The 20539-nt window shown below is 43.6% G+C and overlaps 1 protein-coding gene across 2 annotated transcripts in view; it reads left to right on the forward strand.

Annotated features, from left to right (window-relative positions):
• The window catches only part of LOC131259760 (AF4/FMR2 family member lilli), a 55609-nt gene that overhangs the window by 24080 nt on the left and 10990 nt on the right, over positions 1-20539 (forward strand). For both annotated transcript variants that reach the window (XM_058261337.1, XM_058261339.1), the window contains exon 4: positions 4852-5025. In XM_058261337.1, the coding sequence (XP_058117320.1) occupies positions 4852-5025 (174 nt within the window). The remainder of the gene's footprint in view (positions 1-4851; positions 5026-20539) is intronic.

The raw sequence follows: 20539 nt of genomic DNA on the forward strand, positions 1-20539 counted from the left end.
AAGTCGAGACGGCGAGGAAAAAGGGGCGACCCTTACACGCCATTGACAGAGCCCCATCGTACGCCATTCGATGCCTTTGTTCGTCTTGCAGTGCAGCAAGTTTTCAGATGCATGGAAAGGGGTAGTTGGTGGGGCCGCGTGGAGAAGTAGAGTTGGCTGACGGTCGCGAACTGCCTTGAACTTATTTCATATCGCTCGTGTGTCCGCACGCTCAGCAAAACGAGCTACGGCGATGCGCGGACGGTCTTTGTGCCTCGAGGAGGGGGGGACTGCCTTAGCGGAACCTAGCTTCCAGTAGTGGGTTTCTTGCTTGCCGGTTGTCGATGACCGTTTCCTTTTTTTTGTTATTATGCTTACTCATTTAATCTCCCTCGATGGGGCCTGACATTTGCGTCCTCTCGATAGAAGTTCCTCGTGTTTTCAGAAGTTCTTTAAAATCTGGAGTCCGAACACTGATTGATAATGTTGCCCAGAATGCATGGGCGTGACATTTGCGTGCTCTCGCTAGGCGTTCCTCATGTTTTCTGAAGTTCTTTAAAATCTTGAGTCCGAGCACTGATTGATAGTGTTGTCCAGAACTCATAGGATCTCGTTCAAACGGTCTACTTGTCGAGTATCAGCGTTCAGAATACGACTATAAGCAATTGAAGTGACTTTCTGAAATGGTACAAGAACGCATCGTTGGGTACTGTAAGTCGATCCATCATAAAACCCCGATAAAAAGGCATCGTTCTGCCTACGTTCACTACCGTAAAAAGCCACCCAACTCCACGCACCCGATCAGCGTCGAACGGAAAAAATGCCACCATCAACCTCACCTTGCGGGAAAAAAGATCCGCAGCCAGCGTCGACAACCTTTGTGGCACTTAGTCACACACGTTGAGGCGTTACTCTGACTCTACTTCCGCACCCTGTTCTACCGACAAAACGGCGGCGATGAGCCCCGCCGGCAATCGGGGACTCGGGGACAATGGCACCGGTTCAGGTCGTGCGCTTCCAGGTTCCGAGAGTTGGGGTGTTGGGGGAAAAGTGCCGTAGGCGCGAGGTAAATTAGAGGAGACTGGGCTAATCGTTTGCGTGCGGATCGCGCCTAATGTCACACGCGTACAACAAACCAATCGTCAGGGTACGATCGCGATCGCTGGGAGTTCAAAGCCCCCGCCTAACTATAGGGAGGAGGTGGTGCGTGTGTCAAACACGTTTGACTTGCCAGTCCTCGGGTGGCCGAATCGAGTAGCCTGGTTGGATCATGTCGATGTCACTCAACCGGCTTAATTTAAAGGAGACCTAAAAGAGACCTATGTTTCTTTGTGAGCTAAACGCGGTTACCAACGGGAGGATTAATATCTTCCGTTATTCTCTATTCTGGAGAGTTCGATGAGGTCTTTATATGTTCTAAATGAAAGTTCGCAATCTAATCGCTGGATAGAGTTTATCAAATTGAAATAAACCATTTTGCGCGAATATTATTGAACTTTCATGTCGACAATAACCATTTCTACCACGCAAATATAAGGCAACCGATGTATTTGCGATCTCTCTTCCAGTCTCCGAAATTCCAAAGTTCACGTTTTATCTCGCTACTAATGAATCAAATGGGAATAATTTATTTGGTGTTTGTAGCATTCATTCCGTTTGGTGCAACAATTTCTCGAGTTTGGAATGAAATACAGCACCCACTATCAATTTGTATTATCCTCTTTTTATCCTCACTAACCTCTGGAGCAATGGCACTGCATAACTTGCCCTTTGGAATCCACTTTTTCACACTGGTGGCCATCCGTCGTGGGCTATTTATTTGTCGCTATCTCAGTACGCTCTTTCGCACCATTTAGCGCCAAAGTGGCGGTCGGTTTCCTCCGTATGTCGCTCGTCGGTAGATTTATTCTGCCCAAAGAACCGCATAAGGAATGCAGGCAAACATTAGTCACGTCCTTTTTGCTCTTGACAGAGAGAGAGAGGGTGTTTGCGTGCTTCATTTGTTGTTCGCGCTAGACACTCTCGATGGCATATTGTGGGGGTGCAAGGAACTGGTTGGCACGTTGGTGGGTGATATTTTGTTCCACTACAACACCCACTTACTCCAAGACTCCAGACCTTCTTAATCCTTTAGCGAAACGTGTGGGCTCTTATCCTTTGCACATGCGCAAACCGGGAATGCCGCCCGTGTATGGTTTCTTTTCACTTTTTGCTTGTTCTACTTGTGTGTAGGAGGAAAAAGTTCCCATAAGCCTACGATCAGGCGCCAGCGATTTTGACCCCATTTGTTGTTGAATGACGTTGGCTACCGATTTGAAAATCGAAGTAAAACCGTTTCCATTCTGGTCTTTCAGCTGGGATTGGGGATTACGTTTAGGACGAAACCCTTCTCTGACAAAGTGCAAACACCCAGTGCCATTTTTATTTAGCTCACTTTTACATCCGATGGCTTCCGATTGGAAACAGAAATAGAAAATCTATTGGTGTACAAAAAGAGGCAAAAAAGAAAACGATACCTAGGTGAAACTAGCGGAGGGCCACAATACAAACACGCAATATCACGTGCTGGCACGTTGGGTGGCGCAAACAAGACAAGGCGCCCTGTGTGTGTGTAAAGCCCGTGTAATGTGTCACTTGAAAAAGTGGACAGATGAAGGAAAAGGGCCACGCGAAGGAATGCGCAAACGATCGATCATGATCCCCAAAGCAACTAACGAAGGTGACACATATGGAGACGATCGCAGCCGATTGTGCGTGTGTGACGCGCCCGATTCGAATGAATATTAATTGCGACTGGGTCGAATATGGGCGGCGCTGGTTTTACTTTTCATCATCTTCAGCTTTCACCGCACAGAGAGAACTGTGAAGTGAGTAGAGTGGTGCTATTTACTTCTCCGTTGAAGTCGGCAAACATCCGGCGATGTCGCTAGTTTGCTGGCAAATGTTCGTCTAGCGAAACTGAAACGAATGTATTGATCATTTGATGACCTCGTTCGAATTTCTGCAGATAAACAAATAACAAACATTGATCGGTTGTACCTTATATATCGATAATTTGAACAATCGCATTTTTCATCATCTTCGTGGTAATTTTCCTCGCGTGCTCATCATTACACTACACTCGTGTTGGATACCCTTGGGACCATCGAGAATCGAGGTTTCTTCCGATGGAAAATTATGGCTATTACCCGCAGTGGAAGTGAAGTTTCATCCTTGTCGCTCGTTATGTTTATGTTCCGACCAGAAACTTCCAACTTCAAAAGCCAAAAAAAAAACAAAACATTACGATCACCACCACCCGACCGCCACCATCGTTGTCATCATTAGTACATTTTTGTACATTTGCTTTTGTACGTGTTCCGGTTCGATTCCGTTCGGCGCGCATTCAAAGCGAAAAAAAAGCGAACGAATTTTCCTCCAGCTTCATACGGTGCTTTTTCCCGCCCCGTCCAACAAAAAAAAAAGAAGAAGAAAAACGTGCGCCATCCGCGAGTTATTTCTTTTTATTTCCCTGCGAACCAACGGTGCATGCTTTTTTTTGTCCTCCCAAATTGCAGCACAAAACCATCTCGTTTGGCCGCGAGCATAGCTATAAGAACAAAAAACTTAAAATAAAAACACACTCGATTGTCATCTCAATTAAAGTCACACTCTTCTGCTAAGGGGACGATGGAACGGGAAGTGGCGGACTCGAATAATTAGATGGATAATTATCATTTGCAATTGAAGTCCATCCCGATGGGTCTCTTTTCGAGGTCGCGCCACATTCGAGGTTTGTTTGGTTTGTTTTGTTGCCAACGCGCAAAAAGGTCATTTGTTTTGGTCGCTCTAATGTTTCTATTTCACTTACCGAAATCGTTTGCTTCTTATTAAATCGAGAGATGATGAGCAAAAGATATGTTAATGCCTGCCAAGTGGATTGTTTTCCTTGGTTCCAATCCAGTCCGGTGCTGGTTATTACTGAGGGGAGGGTTCGAGTAAACTCGGGGGGAGGAAGGAGCTTTTAATTTAGGTTATTCATTTGACACCTTTCCACTCAATTAGGGTTAATTACGTTTTGATGCCGAAGGATAAGATCTAAACAGTACTTTTCGTTTCTTCGAAATCGTGTTCAAACAACAGAAGTATATTACAAAATCTTCTCGTGTACCGTCTCTTTTTCTGCGAGTTTTCCACCTCCCCAATCGGGTTCGAATTTGTAATTTCGATCCTCTTTATCACAAAGTTGCCGTATTTTCACTGGTTCAGGTTGACATCTAAGGCGCCCGGGGGGCAAGATCTCCCGTTTTTCTCGAATTCGACCAAAGCTCTAACCCGAGCTGCCGGAAAAATTTGCCGGAAGCAACGAGACGGGTTGAAAAAACCCCATCATTAAACGTTAAGTATCTCGACCAGTTTCCGGCTCGGCTGGCTTAAAAAAGCCCCCCCCCCCTCCAATGTCGATGTGGAAACGAGGGAAAGAATTCACAAATTAGTCAAACACGGGCAGAAATTTCGAGCATTTTTGGGGCCAAAGCAAGACAAAACAAATGCGAATTTTTTTGCTTTGCTTCTCCACTTGAGGGTTGACCTCATTTTATGGTTCTCTTCGGTTCTCAGCGTGGGCACACGGGGGCGCTTTGTTTTAATTGCTGTTTGATAAGTTTGGTTGGAATTTCTAATTTATCCGCCTCGTCGTCTTTCTGCCAACCTTTTGCGCCGTGGGGAAAAATCAACCGCGAGAGGAGGAGGGATCGTTTGGCTCCGTAATTTGTTGTTAATTTCTGCAAAGAACACTGTTCCTTCGAGCGTCTCCGTGAACCCTAACCGAAATGCTTAATCTGTGCAACGTTTTCTTACTTTTCTTTCCTTCTTTCTTCCTCGAACGTTTAGCCCGGCGAGTCCGGTTTCGTGGTGCTTGGCGACCTGACGCTGGAAACGTCGACGGATCCGGACGAGGCGCTTGACATGGGACCGCCGTCGCCGTGCAACGGTGAATTCGCCAACGCCTACATCGTGATCAATGGCAAATCGAGCATGAGAAACAAGACTAGTAGAAGTAATAAGGTAAGTGATGATGATGATGATGATGCAGATGACGGGGAAACACAGCTATCCTAAAGCAACTGGTTTATTTTGGGCACATTTCTTTTTCAGTTCTTCTTTCCTATACTTTATCCTCTTTAATTGTCAGTGCATACGAAAATGAGTCATATATAAATGTCCAAATAGGCAACACTGCTCGTTATCAGACGAGCGGAGACTATTTGAGAGACAAACAAAAAGTTCTGATAGGGGAACCGTTTAGTAAAGATAACTTTTACCCTGTCCAACAGTTGGCAAACAATAGAGTTTCAAGTATCTCACTCACATATATTGCTCTTGAAAATGTTTTCTTCCACCGATGCTTTATTCACGTGTCGGGAGAGTCCATGTTGACAAATAGTCTCTCCCAATGCTGGAGTTTCCAATCCGTTGCGAACCACACCTTGTGGTGGAAATCCACCTTTTTCCACCCTCCTCTAGATGAACCGTAGAAGCTCTTATTTGACGTTTCTCATAGGAGTACAAATTTAAAACCAAGGGATAAAGTTTTGCAAACGTGGCCAAACGGCGAAGGTGAAAAACGTCCGGCCACCGTTAATAAACGCTAAAATGTGCGTGTGTCACAAGTGCGTGTGAGTGTGAGTGTGGGCCCAGTGTGGAAAGGAAAAGCAACCGTAAAAAGCATCACAACTCCTCCTGTGCCACAAGCTGCGAGGAAGCGGATCGCATATTTGAACATCTTTGAGTGCCCACTTCATGGAGGGAGTTTTTTTCCCTTCTTTACTTTTAGTTGGAAAACGTAGGGGTGGTAAGTGGGAGTCGTGGGAGGAGGGTTGGAAAATTACTGCCAGAGAGATGCTCCATCTGGTGTGTAGTTGTTCGCGGTGGTTACCTATTTTATCTCTCTCATTCCCCCTATTTGGGAGCGCATATGCATCGAAACACGCACATGCACTAATGGTTGGCAGACATATGCGCAAACGACAAGCAGATGAAGAAGTGAAACAAAATCCCTTGAGGGGGGGAGAGGGATGTCTAGCGCGGAAGGAAGGAAGGTAGTTTTTCTTAATGAATGTTGAAAAACGCAGTTTTCCGCAGAAGAAGAGGAGCCCGATTGGCAAACACTTTAGCAACGCGCGCAGACGCAGAGATCCGCCAGCGTGAATCCGGCTCCCGGAGTCGTGAGATGAGCGTGTCAAATTCCGTTTCCTTGTGTTGAAAATGAGATTTTCTCCGCCTCCGCCACCTGAACGCGGGAAAGCAAGGAAATCGACAGCAGCTTCACTCTTTCGACAGGCTCCATTACTTGGCGGCGTGAAAATAGTGTTACTGAGTGGCGACGTTACGAGGCCGATCGAAAGATTGGTGAAGGAAAAACGCGGCGTTTACTTGCACGAATCGAGGGACGATGTAGATGTAGTTTAAGGGTGAAGGGAAAGGGTACCGGGAAGACAAGTGAATGCAAATATTAGGGAAAATTTATCGTCATTTCTCGGCGCGGGCTTGGAAAATGGCACAAAGGGTAATGGCTTGAAAAAGAACGTAATATATTCGCAGACCGAAAACTTTGAACCAATTTCTTTTTTGACGTTGGAAAACGCTACGCAAACAGAGTGTCACATCCATTTAAAAAGGGAGATTTAACTAATTGATAGTGGTCTTCTGCACAAGAGCCGCATCTGTGTGCTTCGTGGTCTAAAATGGAGCAAAATATACGTTTGCTTCTTTTTATCAGTATCTCTTTAATAATTTTTATGTATAGCTAGTTATTCTTTCCCTTTGCTGTTAGAATTTACTCCGAAAGTTTTCAGATTGTATGTCCACTGCAAAGCCGAAAAAGTCCTAAAAGAAACTACATCTATTAAATACCCTTACAATGTTTGTGCTCCTCTTGGCCACGAACAAACGAGAAGAGCCAAACTTTAAAAAGTGTTTGCTCCTTAAACGGCTCCAAACAAACGTAATAAGACATGAAACTGTAGCGTGCCAAGTTGAACAAACGAGCCCCCCGTGGCGTGAAAATTGATCGCCGGAGGAGGAGTCTCAATTTCTCTGGCGCTGCAATAATTGGTACTCGTCAATTGATCTATCGATAGCGTTGGAACCAGCATCCATCACCACCCTGTGCTTGCGTTTGCGTGCCCATTGCCATCCAAGTTCGCCCATTAGCGACGTCGAGAGATGTCTTGTGGTTCGCTTAAACTCATCTTCCGTGCGCTGAAAAGGTAAAGTGAAACTTTTCCTCACCTGTTCCGATTGTGTTGGATGTTTCTTTTCCATCTTTGGGTGTTGGGAAAATCCACCGATGACTGATGGGTGAGTGATGCTAGTTATTGGCAAGTATGATAAACATGGTTTATCAAGCCCAATGGTTTTGGTGCTTTTGAGAGGTCAAGAAAAGAGGACTAATAAATCGAAAGTAAATGAAATATTGGTAAAATTGATGCTTGAGAAATGCCCACTTTCTTCTTTGATTGTATTTATTTTGTTTATCTTCTGAAAAAAATAAATTCCAGTGAATGATAATATAATCAAACTAATAGATTTTCGATCAAATCTTTTCCATTGACGGATGCACTTAACGATCGTATAACATGTGTGTTATATTTTTAAACGAAAGCACCTCCACACAGGTTAACATCAACTCAAAAGCGCGTTAAAGTGAAACATTTATCTCACCGTTCGGATCAGCGCCTTTTCGGTCAGCTTTGGCAGACATTCTTCTTCGCATTCCAAACTCTGTTTATGTTGCACAAACAGTTTTCTGATAACATCCAATCCGGCCGGCCACATCGGTGGCCATTTGTGTGCTTTATTTTTTCTCGTTCCCCTTCAGCGCACAGCTGCTAGCTAGAGGTTGTTTTGATAAGTTTGTTGTGCTTGTGGTTTGCTTCCTTTTTTCTCCTGCGCGATAAGAAATAAACGTCGGCGGCCAACAGTGAAGCTCAGAAGGAAACAGCAACGAGATTAAAGTCGAAACGGAAAGAAACCTAGAACAAAGAGCGTCAGTTTAGTTACATCTTAGGCCAACTGCATTTGCAACGAAGGTTAGCTTGTTTGCGAACTAAATTATTCTTTAATTTATTTCGCGCAAAGTTATTCGAGAAAATAGATCATCTATTAAAATCATAATTTATACCGAAAATATCATATGTGTGCACCTGCTTTTGTGATGTTTGTCAATTTATCTCCTTCCCATTGAAGCTTTTGATTGAAGCGATCAATTATGCCATAAATTAACGCCATCTCGGAGCGAAACCGTTTGATTCATTGTCGATATTTGTAAATTAAATCGATCGATAAGCCGAAACCTGAAAATCGAAGAAAGTGAAAGGTCCGACCGAGGTGTGGTGGTGGTAGTCGATCATGCTAATGACAAATCAAACCCCGGGCGGGACGTTTCCTCCCATTTTTATTCGCTAACGGTTCCGCCGATAGCGCCGATTCGGTCGATATAGAAAATTAATTGCGCCAGTGAAAGTGATGAGGATTATCTACGTGTTTGCTTTCACGATGCGGCGCCCCCAGGGTTTTATCGCTCGTACTTTGTATACGTGGACATAACTGCAACAGCTTCTTTAAAGTAGCAGGTTGTTGCCTTCGGATTATACGTCTCTTTAACGCCTTTCTCTTTTAGACATACAAATTATTTTAATTACATGTGTAATTTGTAGCCAAGTTTATTCTTGACTTATTTGAATGCAACAGTTTCATTTTAAAATATTTAATTGCCAACCTATGACAGTAAACAACGGTTCGGTAAGTCGTTAAAACTCAAATGAGAAAATATGGAAAATTCACGGTCCCTCATGCCTGCTCTGGTCGAGTCACAAGTGCATCGAATGTACTACATTGTGGTTACGTACAAGGTTTGTGCTAGTTGTTTGTGGCTTGTTTATTGCAAAACCGAAACGGAAGCTGTGGAAGTGTCTGGAAGGTACTCTGTATGTATCGTTCGGGGCTAAAAACAGCCTTTTGCCTATGCCATCAACGTAAGCAAAAGCAGAAGCTACAAATCAACCCCTTGGGGGAAGGAGGAAGCGTAAGTGCAAGGTGGAAGTTCGTTCACGAATATGAAATAACACGAATTAATGCTCGGTGCGTGTCGTTGCTCCTCCGCCCTACAACCGACGACACAATCGAAACAATGTTGCGAAGAAATGTATGCTCATCATGGGGGAGAGGAGGGGGGAAGGGTGTTGGAAAAATCAGAGGTGAGGGAAGTATGTTTATGTGAAGCAACAGCAAACAAGCCAGGAATCAACCGAACCTATATTACCGATTCGTTTGCGCTCTGGGGGGTTTGTCTTGACTTTGGTTTTTGGATTTAATAACACGTACCCGACTTTTGCCAGCAGCCCGGCCACGCATCAATAAACCGGCAAAAAGGAAAATGAAAAAAAAAGGCCCTAATGTTGAATACCACCCCCCACGCTAATGCCTGCACCTTTCCACGAGCGGCGAAAAACTATCGTGCGCAAATTTACACGTTTTATTCGGTTCTACGGCAAAGAAAAAAACTCCTCACCACCACAAGCCGAGAAAGAAAAGTGAAACAAACAAGAGAGTTGTTGCTGGCTGATTACGAAAATTTTCCGATTTTTTCGTACCCGTTTTTCCTCCTCCTAACCAAAAGGGAGAAACTACCCTTTTTTCCGCCGATGATAAACCGACTGATCGAGCCACTTCTCAACGGGTTACGACAAGATGTAGACGCAGACGACGACGACGGTGGTGGTGGTGGTGGTGTTTGTGCGTGCGTGCAAATTGTGAAGGCGGAAGCTGCAGATTTACGGTAGCCACCAGCAAACCTCACCACCACCCTCTCTGGGAGAGCGCTGCAATCATGTGTGCAAATAAAAAGATTAAAGCAACACAGACAAAGGTGTGTTCGATGGTCGGGTGGGGGGGGAATGGGAAGTGGAAAATGTAAAATCTCCAAATGGAAAAGTGGAAAAGCGTGATGCTCTCAGCTGCGCAACAGGTGGTGTGGTTGGATCCATCGACAGGCGAAGATAGTTGTCCGTTGGTTTGTTTGGAATTTCCATCGATTGGCCCGATCCATCAACCATCTGCGGCGAATCCTTCCACATCCGTTGGCAATCGTAGGACCGGGCGGCAGGTGAAAGTGTTAAACCCACAAAACCCTTCCATTTTCACATACACACAGGCACACACTTTTTCTAGGGCGCGAACATTTGCGTGTCCCCGGCGCGAAAAAGAGATTCGAAGCTTCGATGAGAAGGAGGAGGAGGAGGAGGAATGTTCGATTGTTTCCTTCCTTGAAGGGGTTGAACTGCTGAACGCTGATTGATTGCATCACTGTGAGATTGCTTTCTGCCAATGTGAGCCATCGGTTGGCTCGGAATTTTTATTTGCTTCCCCTCGGAATGGATGATTGCGCAAGTGCAACACTACCAGAGATAAAACAGTCGTGTACGCGGTAGTCACTTTGTCTCCGGGCCGACACCTTCACCTCGAGGAACTGAATCAAAAAGTGTACCGCATTGAGTAACCCAACTGCACTTTGATTGATTTTGTAATCATCACCCCCCGTTATGCGTTAGTGTTTACGCTTGTTTTTGATGTTGAATAAATAGATGAGTTTTTCTCTTCAGCTCCTGTTTGCCCAAGCCGTTTCTGTGCAGAACAATTTACAATTTACAGGGTTTGCCACCTTATTCAGCTCTCACCCACCAATGATTGAAATAGCTCATCGACTGTTGCCTCTAACTCATCTCATTTTGTCTCCAACTCATCTGACTTTGTATCTGACGCATTCGGGGTATTGTCCCAAGCCGAAAACTAGGGAATAAACAAAGTAATTGTGGTTATGATACATTGTAAAACTCCAAGAACAATAAACATTATTATTTTTGTATGCTTTAAAGCTATTCTTATGTATTTTTGAACAATTTTGCAGTTAATTTGTATACGTGCCTTCATAAGTATATCATCTAAGAAGGCTGAATTGTGGTGTTTACCTCGGTGGCATAAACGTACTTGCTTGGATCAATGACAGTTAAGATAGTGCGTTTATGCGACCGGGTTAAACACCACAATGCAGCCTTCTTAGATGATATACGTATGAAGGCACGAGTGAAAAACATACGCAAAATTGTTTAAAAATACATAGGAATAGCTTAAAAACATACAAAAATAATAATGTTAATGGTTATTGGAGTTCTACAACGTATCATAACCACAATTACTTTGTTTATTCCCTGTTTTCAGCTTGAGACAAACCCAGATGTGTTAGAGACAAAGTCAGATGAGTTAGAGTCCATTTGTCACCGTTAAAACGAAGGATTGCCGTTTCCGTTTTGTAATCGGGAGTTTGATGTTCAACGAAGAGTAGGAATAGTTTTCATCGAAACGAAAATTCGCGCTTCTGTAAGATGGAATTTGTTTGGCTCCACGAGTTCCATGAACTTTTTGTCGGGTCCAAGTTTAAGGTTACGGCGAAGGTTCAAGTGTCACGAGACGAACCGGTTTTTTTTCCTAGTTTTCCATTCTCATCACATCTTTAAAGATAGGATCAATTCCAGAAATGGTCGACAAGACTTGGTCTGGGAAAAGACACTCCCTCGTTCGCCGTCCTCCCTTCCCATTTGGTTTGAGCTGTGAGAACTTTTTATTATGAAGATGTTATAGTTTTCGCTCTCAATTCCTTGAATGCTTTTACCTTCTTATTTTGGTAGGAGACAAAATGAGATGAGTTGGCTGGCAACGCCTGTATCAGAGTCAGACTGTGATCTATAATTCAAGATCTGAGTCGAGCATAAAAAGACTTGCAAATTTTCCTCTCCAGCCTGGCTTCCTTCTCTCCCTTCAGAGAACTGAGTACTGCGTTCCTCAACACTGACCCCGATTAAACAGAACGCATAAATGAAGTCAGACGTCAGAGACGCACACCTTCCTGGGTGCTACAATGATCTTGAACTGGCAGAGCATAGCAAGACGCGACCACACGGTGACCATGAACACCTGGAGGGGGGAGCGTCATTGTTCGTCGATTGTTATTTTATCGCTTGGCCGGACGACCGGGGACCCCTCGCTGATTAAACGTTTGTTTGTTGAGTGATGTGCTGTTACGATCGAAAAAGGGGCTCTCGGGATAATTTGAACAGGAACTGGCCAATATCGCGTCCATCTTTCTTCTGAGCGAAAGGGGGCGAAGAAGAAGGTATCGATTGCGTGCCTGGGTTGGGCAGCTGGGGCAAAAAGGGGGAGGGGGGGGGGGACGGGAGAAAGGCGTTAAGCAGGCAAGAAGAAGGTCAACTTCGCCAGCAGCTTGAAAACTAACGGGAACCAACTGCCACGATTTTATAGCCAACCCGAGAACTGCACAGAAACCTGAATCTCGGTTTCTGGTTTGGCTATCTTGCTCTAGCTTCTACTTGCCGTTCCTTTTCCGCGCGTAAGACGAAAATCTAGAAGGTCCAGAGGGAAAGCCGACGATCGCGGAACAACATGCCTTCTACCATTGGATGGAAGCATTGCAGCTCGGTTAAGAAGCCGTTGGTTTGCGTTTTTGGGGGGTTTTTGTGCTTTAGCTCGCGGTCCAGAATCTCCAAAAGTGCTTGTGGGTGTGTGTTTGTATTTGTAGGACAAAAGCCACACTAGTAAACTCAAAACAAGGGTAGTATGGGAAGGAAAGTTCCGCATGAAAGTAGCCACATGCATCGATGGAGGAAGAACAACACACTTCAAAGATTTACTTTTTTACAACACACGTCAAAGCTTTAAGTCATTTCTGTGTCCAGAGCAGCAACTCACTATTCTTTCATTTTCCCTTTTGGAAGTCCCCAAAACCGCAACCTCTTGGTGGGAAAACATAACCTAACTCTATTTCGCGTTGTCCGATCTCTGGGTGGGTACCACAACTGTTCTTTCCTTCTTCAACATAACTGTGCTTTAGTCTTTCACTCTTCTTGTGGCCGTTTCCTTTACACTCTCGTCAGCGTCTTTTCGTTTCATCTCTCACTCTTCCATGTTTATACTTGGCAGCTCGATCAATGTCCGTACGATCATGTTCCGCCGCATCTTCAAGAACCCTCTGGGCGCGTTTCCCTGCTGTGCGATGAAATTTATCTTCATTCATTCCTTATCACTCTCTTTTGCCGCGTGGTGTTTAAACTGGTTTCCGTCAGCCTCTAAGAGAAAGGAAGTACAATAAATCATTTCTCCGATTCTCGGGGTGACCTGATTTGTGTTCAGATTTAGCTGACGCGTGTTCCAAAATATGGTCAATGGACTCTGGAATCAAACACCAATCAACATTTTGTTTAACACCATCTTTTAAAAATTGGAAAAGCTGACAAATTTCTTTGACATTTATTTTGCAATAAATGGTATCATTCTGGTGGCAACTTGTCTTAAAATTTCACACATAATAAGATAAAATAGGCAATTCTCATATATAGTTTTTTTCATGAGCATATATGTTATAAATTAAATTTGCTAATTATATTTCGTATCGCCTCACTGCGGAAGGGGAAAACAATATACTCTCACGTGATGTCAGAAAATGGCATCGTATTGTGATGAACGTCAACCTACGAGCTTTTGTGATAAATTGCTGAAACGTGTTGTCCTCCTAGGAAAAAACAAATTAAATCTATCACTCGTACGTCTGTACGTAGGAAGAGCATTCGAGAGGAAGCATAAGGTTATGTTTTGCTTTAACTCACCCGATGTTCGCTCTCGGTATGAATCTGAACCAACGAAGGCGGAAAATCGATCAACAGACCACGTGCTGCGTCCGACTTGACTCCCTGGCAGATGCGTGTTACTGTGGGGTTGTGGAAAATGAAATGAAAGTGCATAGAGCCGACAATGGTGTAGTGAAAGCAAATAAAAAAGGGATTTATTAAGAGCGCGTGATTTGTTTGATGTTGCACTGTATATCGTTGGATAAAGTTAAAATATAACGTTGGTGCATGGCCAGCTCAAATTCGTATCCGGAGCCGTGTCCAGGTCGGGCGAGATGACGCACGAAAATTATTTGACGCCGGTTGTTTTCATTTTGTTACATTTTGCATGTGTATTTTTGTCAACTTGTGTGTCTCTTTCCTTTTTTTTCTGACCTGTCGGACGAACAATCGGTGCTCTCGTGATGTTATTATTTTCCCCCATTTTTCCTTCACTTTTTCGGTCCGTTCACTTTATCAACATCATATTTCTCGTTTTTAGCATGTGACGCGGGGGGAAAAATGCATTCCAAAACGAGAGTTTGTTTTCGCAGCATGTGTTATGTCAAAGGCTCAGGTGTGACGGTGAGTGTGTGTTTTTTGGCCGTTGTTTTCCTGTTTGCCAAATTTCACCCCAACTCGCACGTAACGGTGGACGTGGAAAAACTGTGAATCAAGAAAAAAACGTGGATGCGCCCGCAAGCTTTTGTGTGGATGGTGTAATGTGTATGTATTAAATAGGCATAAATTAAATTTCCAAATCGTGCCACCAACCTTCATATGCAGTTGCAGTTGCGCATCTCTTCATGCATTCGGCTGGCGTTTGCGCGAAAACAATTTGCGGAAGCACGATGCCGTTCATCAACAACACGTTCATTCAATAGGTTCGGAGAGGGTGAATGATGTAACAACTAATGAAGAAAGAAAAAAAACAACTATCGAAGAAATGTACTGTCGATGTTCAAGTGCGTTTAATTTAATGCCCAAGTGTATAAGTTACACAAATCTAATTGGATTTAATTTGATTTAAAGGCGCATGTTGGTGGATCCACCATCAAAACGTGGTACCGAAATGGGTGGATGGCATGTTGGAAAACGTTAGGGGGAAAAGTAGGTCCAATGGCAAATTAATTTGTGCTTTCTATTTGTATTGTCGATACGCTAGTTTTGACAATCGAATGTGATTGCTCGTAGTGCCAAACATCGCACCTTCTAAAGCGTTGACCCAATTATCAATAAAGTTTCTATTTTATTGTTTACTTTACTGTGCTATTTTTTTGTCTTAAAAGTTTGTCTAGTTAAAATTCATTTTTGTAGTTTACTGTGTAGAACTTGTTCTAAATACAAAGATATTAAAATATGCAACTTTCCATGTTTTAAAGCCATCTTGAACCTTCAACTGCATGTCGTTTCATTCGCATGGCAATTCAATTTTGATATTTTGTACCATATGAGCCATAATTTTCACTCCTTTCCCGAGGAGATGTCACTGACAAGACTGTTTGCCATCAAGCATGAGTGCATAAACGTGTCCGTGTATTGAAATACTATCATTTAACGAACATTCACCGGAGCCGGAGCATTTACATCATGTCTCAAGGGGATGATGGTGAAACGTAAACGTGCAGGAGATGCAGTCGCAAATATGAACCACATTAATCATGGCTGTGTTTTACGACTTTACAATGTGCTGCACAAAATGATGCATCGTCGTTCTCGTTGTCGTTCGTAGCAGGTTCCGTTTTGGCTTCTTCTCGATGCTGGAGAAGTCATCGTCATCTGTGCGATCTGGGTCTATAAAGTCAAGCACCCGAGCAACTGTTCGTCGTTTAAGGATCAGGAGAGCTTTTGTCAAATCTGCCCTTTATTATAGCTCGGCAAACTCTTGGGACAACGAATTGGTAACACGCAGCGAGAGGTGGTTACATGGTGTATGCAAGAGTGAACCAAAAATCACTCGGTTCGCTGGAAAACATTATGTAAATTATGTGAACCTGCTGCCAGAATGAAGAACTTTCATGGCACTCGTTCTCTTTTTTCGTTAAACCCCTTTTTCTCACTCGGTACCAAACCATGATGTCCACAAAACTGCAAGGTTCTAGTCACCATGAGTTTAATGGATATGACATTGTTAATGATGATTATGGGGGGGGACATCGTTACGAAATCGATGGAAATGAGTTTCAACTTTAGGCGGATTGTGGAGCTAAGCTTGGGTTGAAATGATGACTCGTGGAAAATTACAACCCTGCCGGTAGAGAAGTTGTCGAACTGTTTTGCCTCGAGTCCTTACCAGAGACGGTAATGATCCTCGCACGAACGGAAGCTCGAAATGAAACTATTCCAAAAATATACTTTACGGTCAGCTGGCTTCCGGCGCGTGTCCCTTTGTCACCGTTAAAACGTAGGATTGCCGTTTCCGTTTTGTAATCGGGAGTTTGATGTTCAACGAAGAGTAGGAATAGTTTTCATTTCGAAGAGTAGGAATAATAGAAACGAAAATTCGCGCTTCTGTAAGATGGAATTTGTTTGGCTCCACGAGTTCCATGAACTTTTTGTCGGGTCCAAGTTTATGGTTACGGCGAAGGTTCAAGTATCACGAGACGAACCGGTTTTTCCCAGTTTTCCATTCTCATCACATCTTTAAAGATAGGATCAATTCCAGAAATGCTCGACAAGACTTGGTCTGGGAAAAGACACTCCCTCATTTGCCGTCTTTCCCCATTTGGTTTGAGCTGTGAGAACTTTTTATTATGAAGATGTTATAGTTTTCGCTCTCAATTCCTTGAATGCTTTTACCTTCTTATTTTGGTAGGAGTGACGGGAAATGTGCCCACTTTTTCCATAGTTTCTATGGCTTTATTTTCGGAGAATGACAAACTGTAGGCGAAATTATTTTCATTATCGTGAACACTTTAATTTTAAGAAAACAGGGAATTGAATTAAATCACCTTTCATTGTCTCAGTTTCCGCCCGTCTATTGGTCTTCTGGGGCGTTTGAGGTTAAAAATGTTTAGGCTTGTGATGTTTTGTGATGAAGCAGTGTCGACAAGATCGCTTGCATCCATAGAACAAGCTTTTATCTCATGACAATCTTAACGATCGTATCATCCATCTTCTTTCTTGGTCATTTTTATGTTGGTTCTTTCTTCTTTTCACAAGACAGTTTGTGGTTAAACATGCTATATCTGCATTTTGTTGGACATAACATTATCTTTTTCAAGACATACCAAGCACATTTTTTTTAAATCACATGCTTCAAACACTTGTTCGTACATTTTATGGTTGAAAAGTAAGCTCTCTCCAATCTAAAATATTATACTAATACGTGTCCAAGCTCTGTTTCTGGTTTCCTTCCTTCATCTACACTCGATATTTGTGAACGACCACCTACGCTCTCACTGTAAAAGGAGAGCACCATGACATCAGACCGGCAACTAAAAGCAGGTGGTGTTACTTTTCCCTCCCCGCAAGTTGACTGAGGTCAAGTCCAGATCGTCGTCGTCGTCATCTCGCCATCAGTATTCGGGTAACGATCCACATCGTCTGCTAGTTTAAGGGTTCCGCCCGCCCGTACACACTGTCGCATAAGAACGATATTTAACGTTTCTTCTCACTCGGACCCTCGCATGCTGTGCATATGTCCCCTCTAATAAGCTCCAGTGGCGCTGCCCTCGTCGGAGAGATAGCCCATCATCAGGCGATAGGGTGTGGGCTTGCGTGTGGTACGAGAAAGAAACTAAGTGGCAATAATCCCCGATTCTTTAAACTCCAGTCTCAAGCCAATCCGAGCGTTGGCGTCGGTTTTTTTAAACACTTATGATGGCCTTGGATTGGAACTCTAAATTAAGTGGAACCTTCGCATGGTCGATCGGAGGCGACTAATAAAGACCGAAGATAAATTTGATTGACACGTACTCTTGACCAAGAGAACTACTGTATTAAGATTGGTTCGTTTAATTTTTGACGTTGGCGTTTGCAGCTGATTTAAGATAAAGTCGCACATTTCAGATGAAATTCTGTCTTTACTCGTCATATGGTTAATAACTCAAAACAGTCGACGAACAAACTGTATCAGTGAAACTCTTGAAAATTGAACTCTTGAGTTTGAAAAAAAAGAGAGTTCAAACTGAAACAACGTTATCAATTCTTGCATAAACAACCAGTGCATTAACATTAGCTGACATTCGGTCGAGCTTAAAAGTGACATCATCGTAAACCGCCTTGGAGTAATAATGAAATGCAAAAAAGAAAATACGATGACCTATGCACCAAATTGGATCATCAGTTCGCACGTTTACTTTCTCGTTCGTTCCGTCCCGTTATGTCCCGTCTCGGCAAACGTATCTCTCTTCCTTATGCTGCCATTGTTGGTGTCTCAGGGACGGCGAAAAGTATCACCCAAGAGGCACGCGAGTACTTTTTATTTGTTTTACAAAATTAGCACAAAAATATACTAAATTTGCGTCATTAGTATGTAGGACGAAGGCGATCCTCGGGTTTGGTTTTGTTCACGGAACGGCAACTTTTGTATTTCCGCCATGCTGGTCACATAATCGCAATGTTGCGAAGTGGAAAATGACACAAATCTCAACAAACCCGCAAGGTAGGGCAACAGGAAACTACGTCCCGGAGTGTCCGAAGCGGCTTCCATCGATTTTTATTGCGTAGGAGGAATGAGAGGCCCAGACGTCGTACTTGCATTATGCTACACAGAAAAGGGGAAGAAGAAAAAACCAGTCGATTGTGATTTGCCATGCAAATCATTTTGTCTTCGCGAGCTCCTTCGCGAGTCTAATTTGCGTGACGGACACAAAAATTGCTTCATTTCTAATGCCCAAGGGGGAGGGGAGGAAGTAAGAGACTGTCGATTCGCGCCGAACTTAGTCTGGCGAGGTCTGTTTGTTATGCTGCTTTTGTGTGCGCTATGTCGTCTCGTCATGCTATATGTTGTGAACCGTGCACAACGCCTCCACCCTACATCGGGAGTGTGGCGGGAAAAACATGGAAAATGCACCGGCAAAGTTGTCGCCCTCGTGCGCATTTTCCGGCATTTCCTTTGGCTTCTTCACCGTCATCGTCGAGTTTTGTGTTATGTTGTTACTCCTCCGAGACATCGTTGGCTCGGCATTTAAAGCATAGGAGGAGGATAGTAGTCGCAAATGTTTACTTTGAACATGAAAGAGTTCCATTTCCTCCACAGTTGTAGTAGTGCAGAGGTTTTGTTTTGGAAGCAAATGGAAAAAAACCCGTTCGCCAAATGTGTGGTGAAATAAAATCCGGTAAACGAGCAGCGTCTGTTGTTTAAGGTATTTGTTTGCTTCTGCATTATCTTCCTCCAGAACGCTGTCGGCCGCATGCCTTCGACCAAACACGAATGCATACGATGCGGTGCACTCTATTCCTTTCGGTGTCGATGGAGACTTATTACCTAAGGGTCTGTTGGCGACCCTGCAACGCCGCCTGGCACGAGTCGCTAATGCCCCACAGCACATTGTACCACGAACACACACAGCAAACAACATCATTGAAGGACTTCAATTAGCAAAGCCCACAACAGCAAAAAACCACGTTCTAGTCGATAAATAAATAGACCTTTCGATAGGCGAAGGGGCAGAACTGGCAAGAACAGTCGTCTTTAGAAGACCAGCGGACCGTAACCGTCTAGCAGAGTCGGAGTCGACCGTTCTCGGAGGCAGAAGAACAGCTTGAAAATGGTCAAAGTTCAAACACAATGCACTTGGCATGACTTGATTGCACACGGTTTCTTCATTAATTCCCTCAGTCCTTGGTTAGAATGGCACGATTTTGTGCGTTCTTGGTTCTGGGATATTTGTTTTCAATGTTTTCGAATATTCAAGCAAGCTATCGTAAGTACACAACAGTTGATTGAATCGCCTTAGAAGATGTTCCTGTTTGTTCGTCTTGAAAGATAAACTCAGTACCAAAGTCAACAAATATCGGACAAACGCTAGTTTTCAGCCATGACTCACATTAAACGGAAGTTACTTCTCTTTGCCTCAATTCAATGCCTCTCCAAAAACAGACTTCTCCAGTCTTCCCTACCTCGCCTAGTGTCACTACACAACTCCACCTGCCTTTTGTCAAACACAGCATAAAAGAAGCCGTATTGCACACTTTTCGCCGTGCATTGATGTGCACATGATGCAATTTCTCTTTCCTCCCTCACCGTTCTCTCATGTCTTTTTGTTTTCCGGCCGCAAAGATGTCGATTTTCCAAGCTGCCATGCTCGCTTTTCTGACTCAACTCGGCTTCGTAGTACACCCCGTTCGGGGATTTAGCGTTGGCTGTGAATGCACCATGAGTCAGTTTTCTATTTTCATCTGTTTTAAAAACTGCACTTCGGTCGATTGTTGGCGTAAACCCAGTTCCGGCCAACGCGTCGCTGGTTTTGTTTGTTTTCTAGACGGACAAAGTCGTAGCAAACAGATCGCAAATGTCTGCGCAGAACTCGAACCTTTAGGGATTGTTGAACTCTGGAGTGGAAGAATATGAAAATGGATGGTGCATTGTTGGCATTGTCGTCCATCACCGCTACTTGCATTCGTTTGTCTCAGTTCTTAAGTACGAGAATGCTCAAACACAAGCCCATCATGGCATAAAAGTCTCGGTAAGGTAATGCACTTTTCGATAGGCCGGATCCACAAGTAATATCATTCGTTTCGATTTGTATGTTTGGTAGCTTTACTTTACACGACTTTGTTAAGGACTTATTAGTTACAGTAAATTATATTATCGTAAAATAATTGTCCACTTGTCCATAACTAACGACACCATAGTTGTCGATTAGTCACAAGAAAAGAGAAACCTATAAGCAAAC

Source organism: Anopheles coustani, chromosome 3 (assembly GCF_943734705.1).
Source record: "Anopheles coustani chromosome 3, idAnoCousDA_361_x.2, whole genome shotgun sequence".
In the NCBI taxonomy this organism is placed as follows: Eukaryota; Metazoa; Arthropoda; class Insecta; order Diptera; family Culicidae; genus Anopheles; species Anopheles coustani.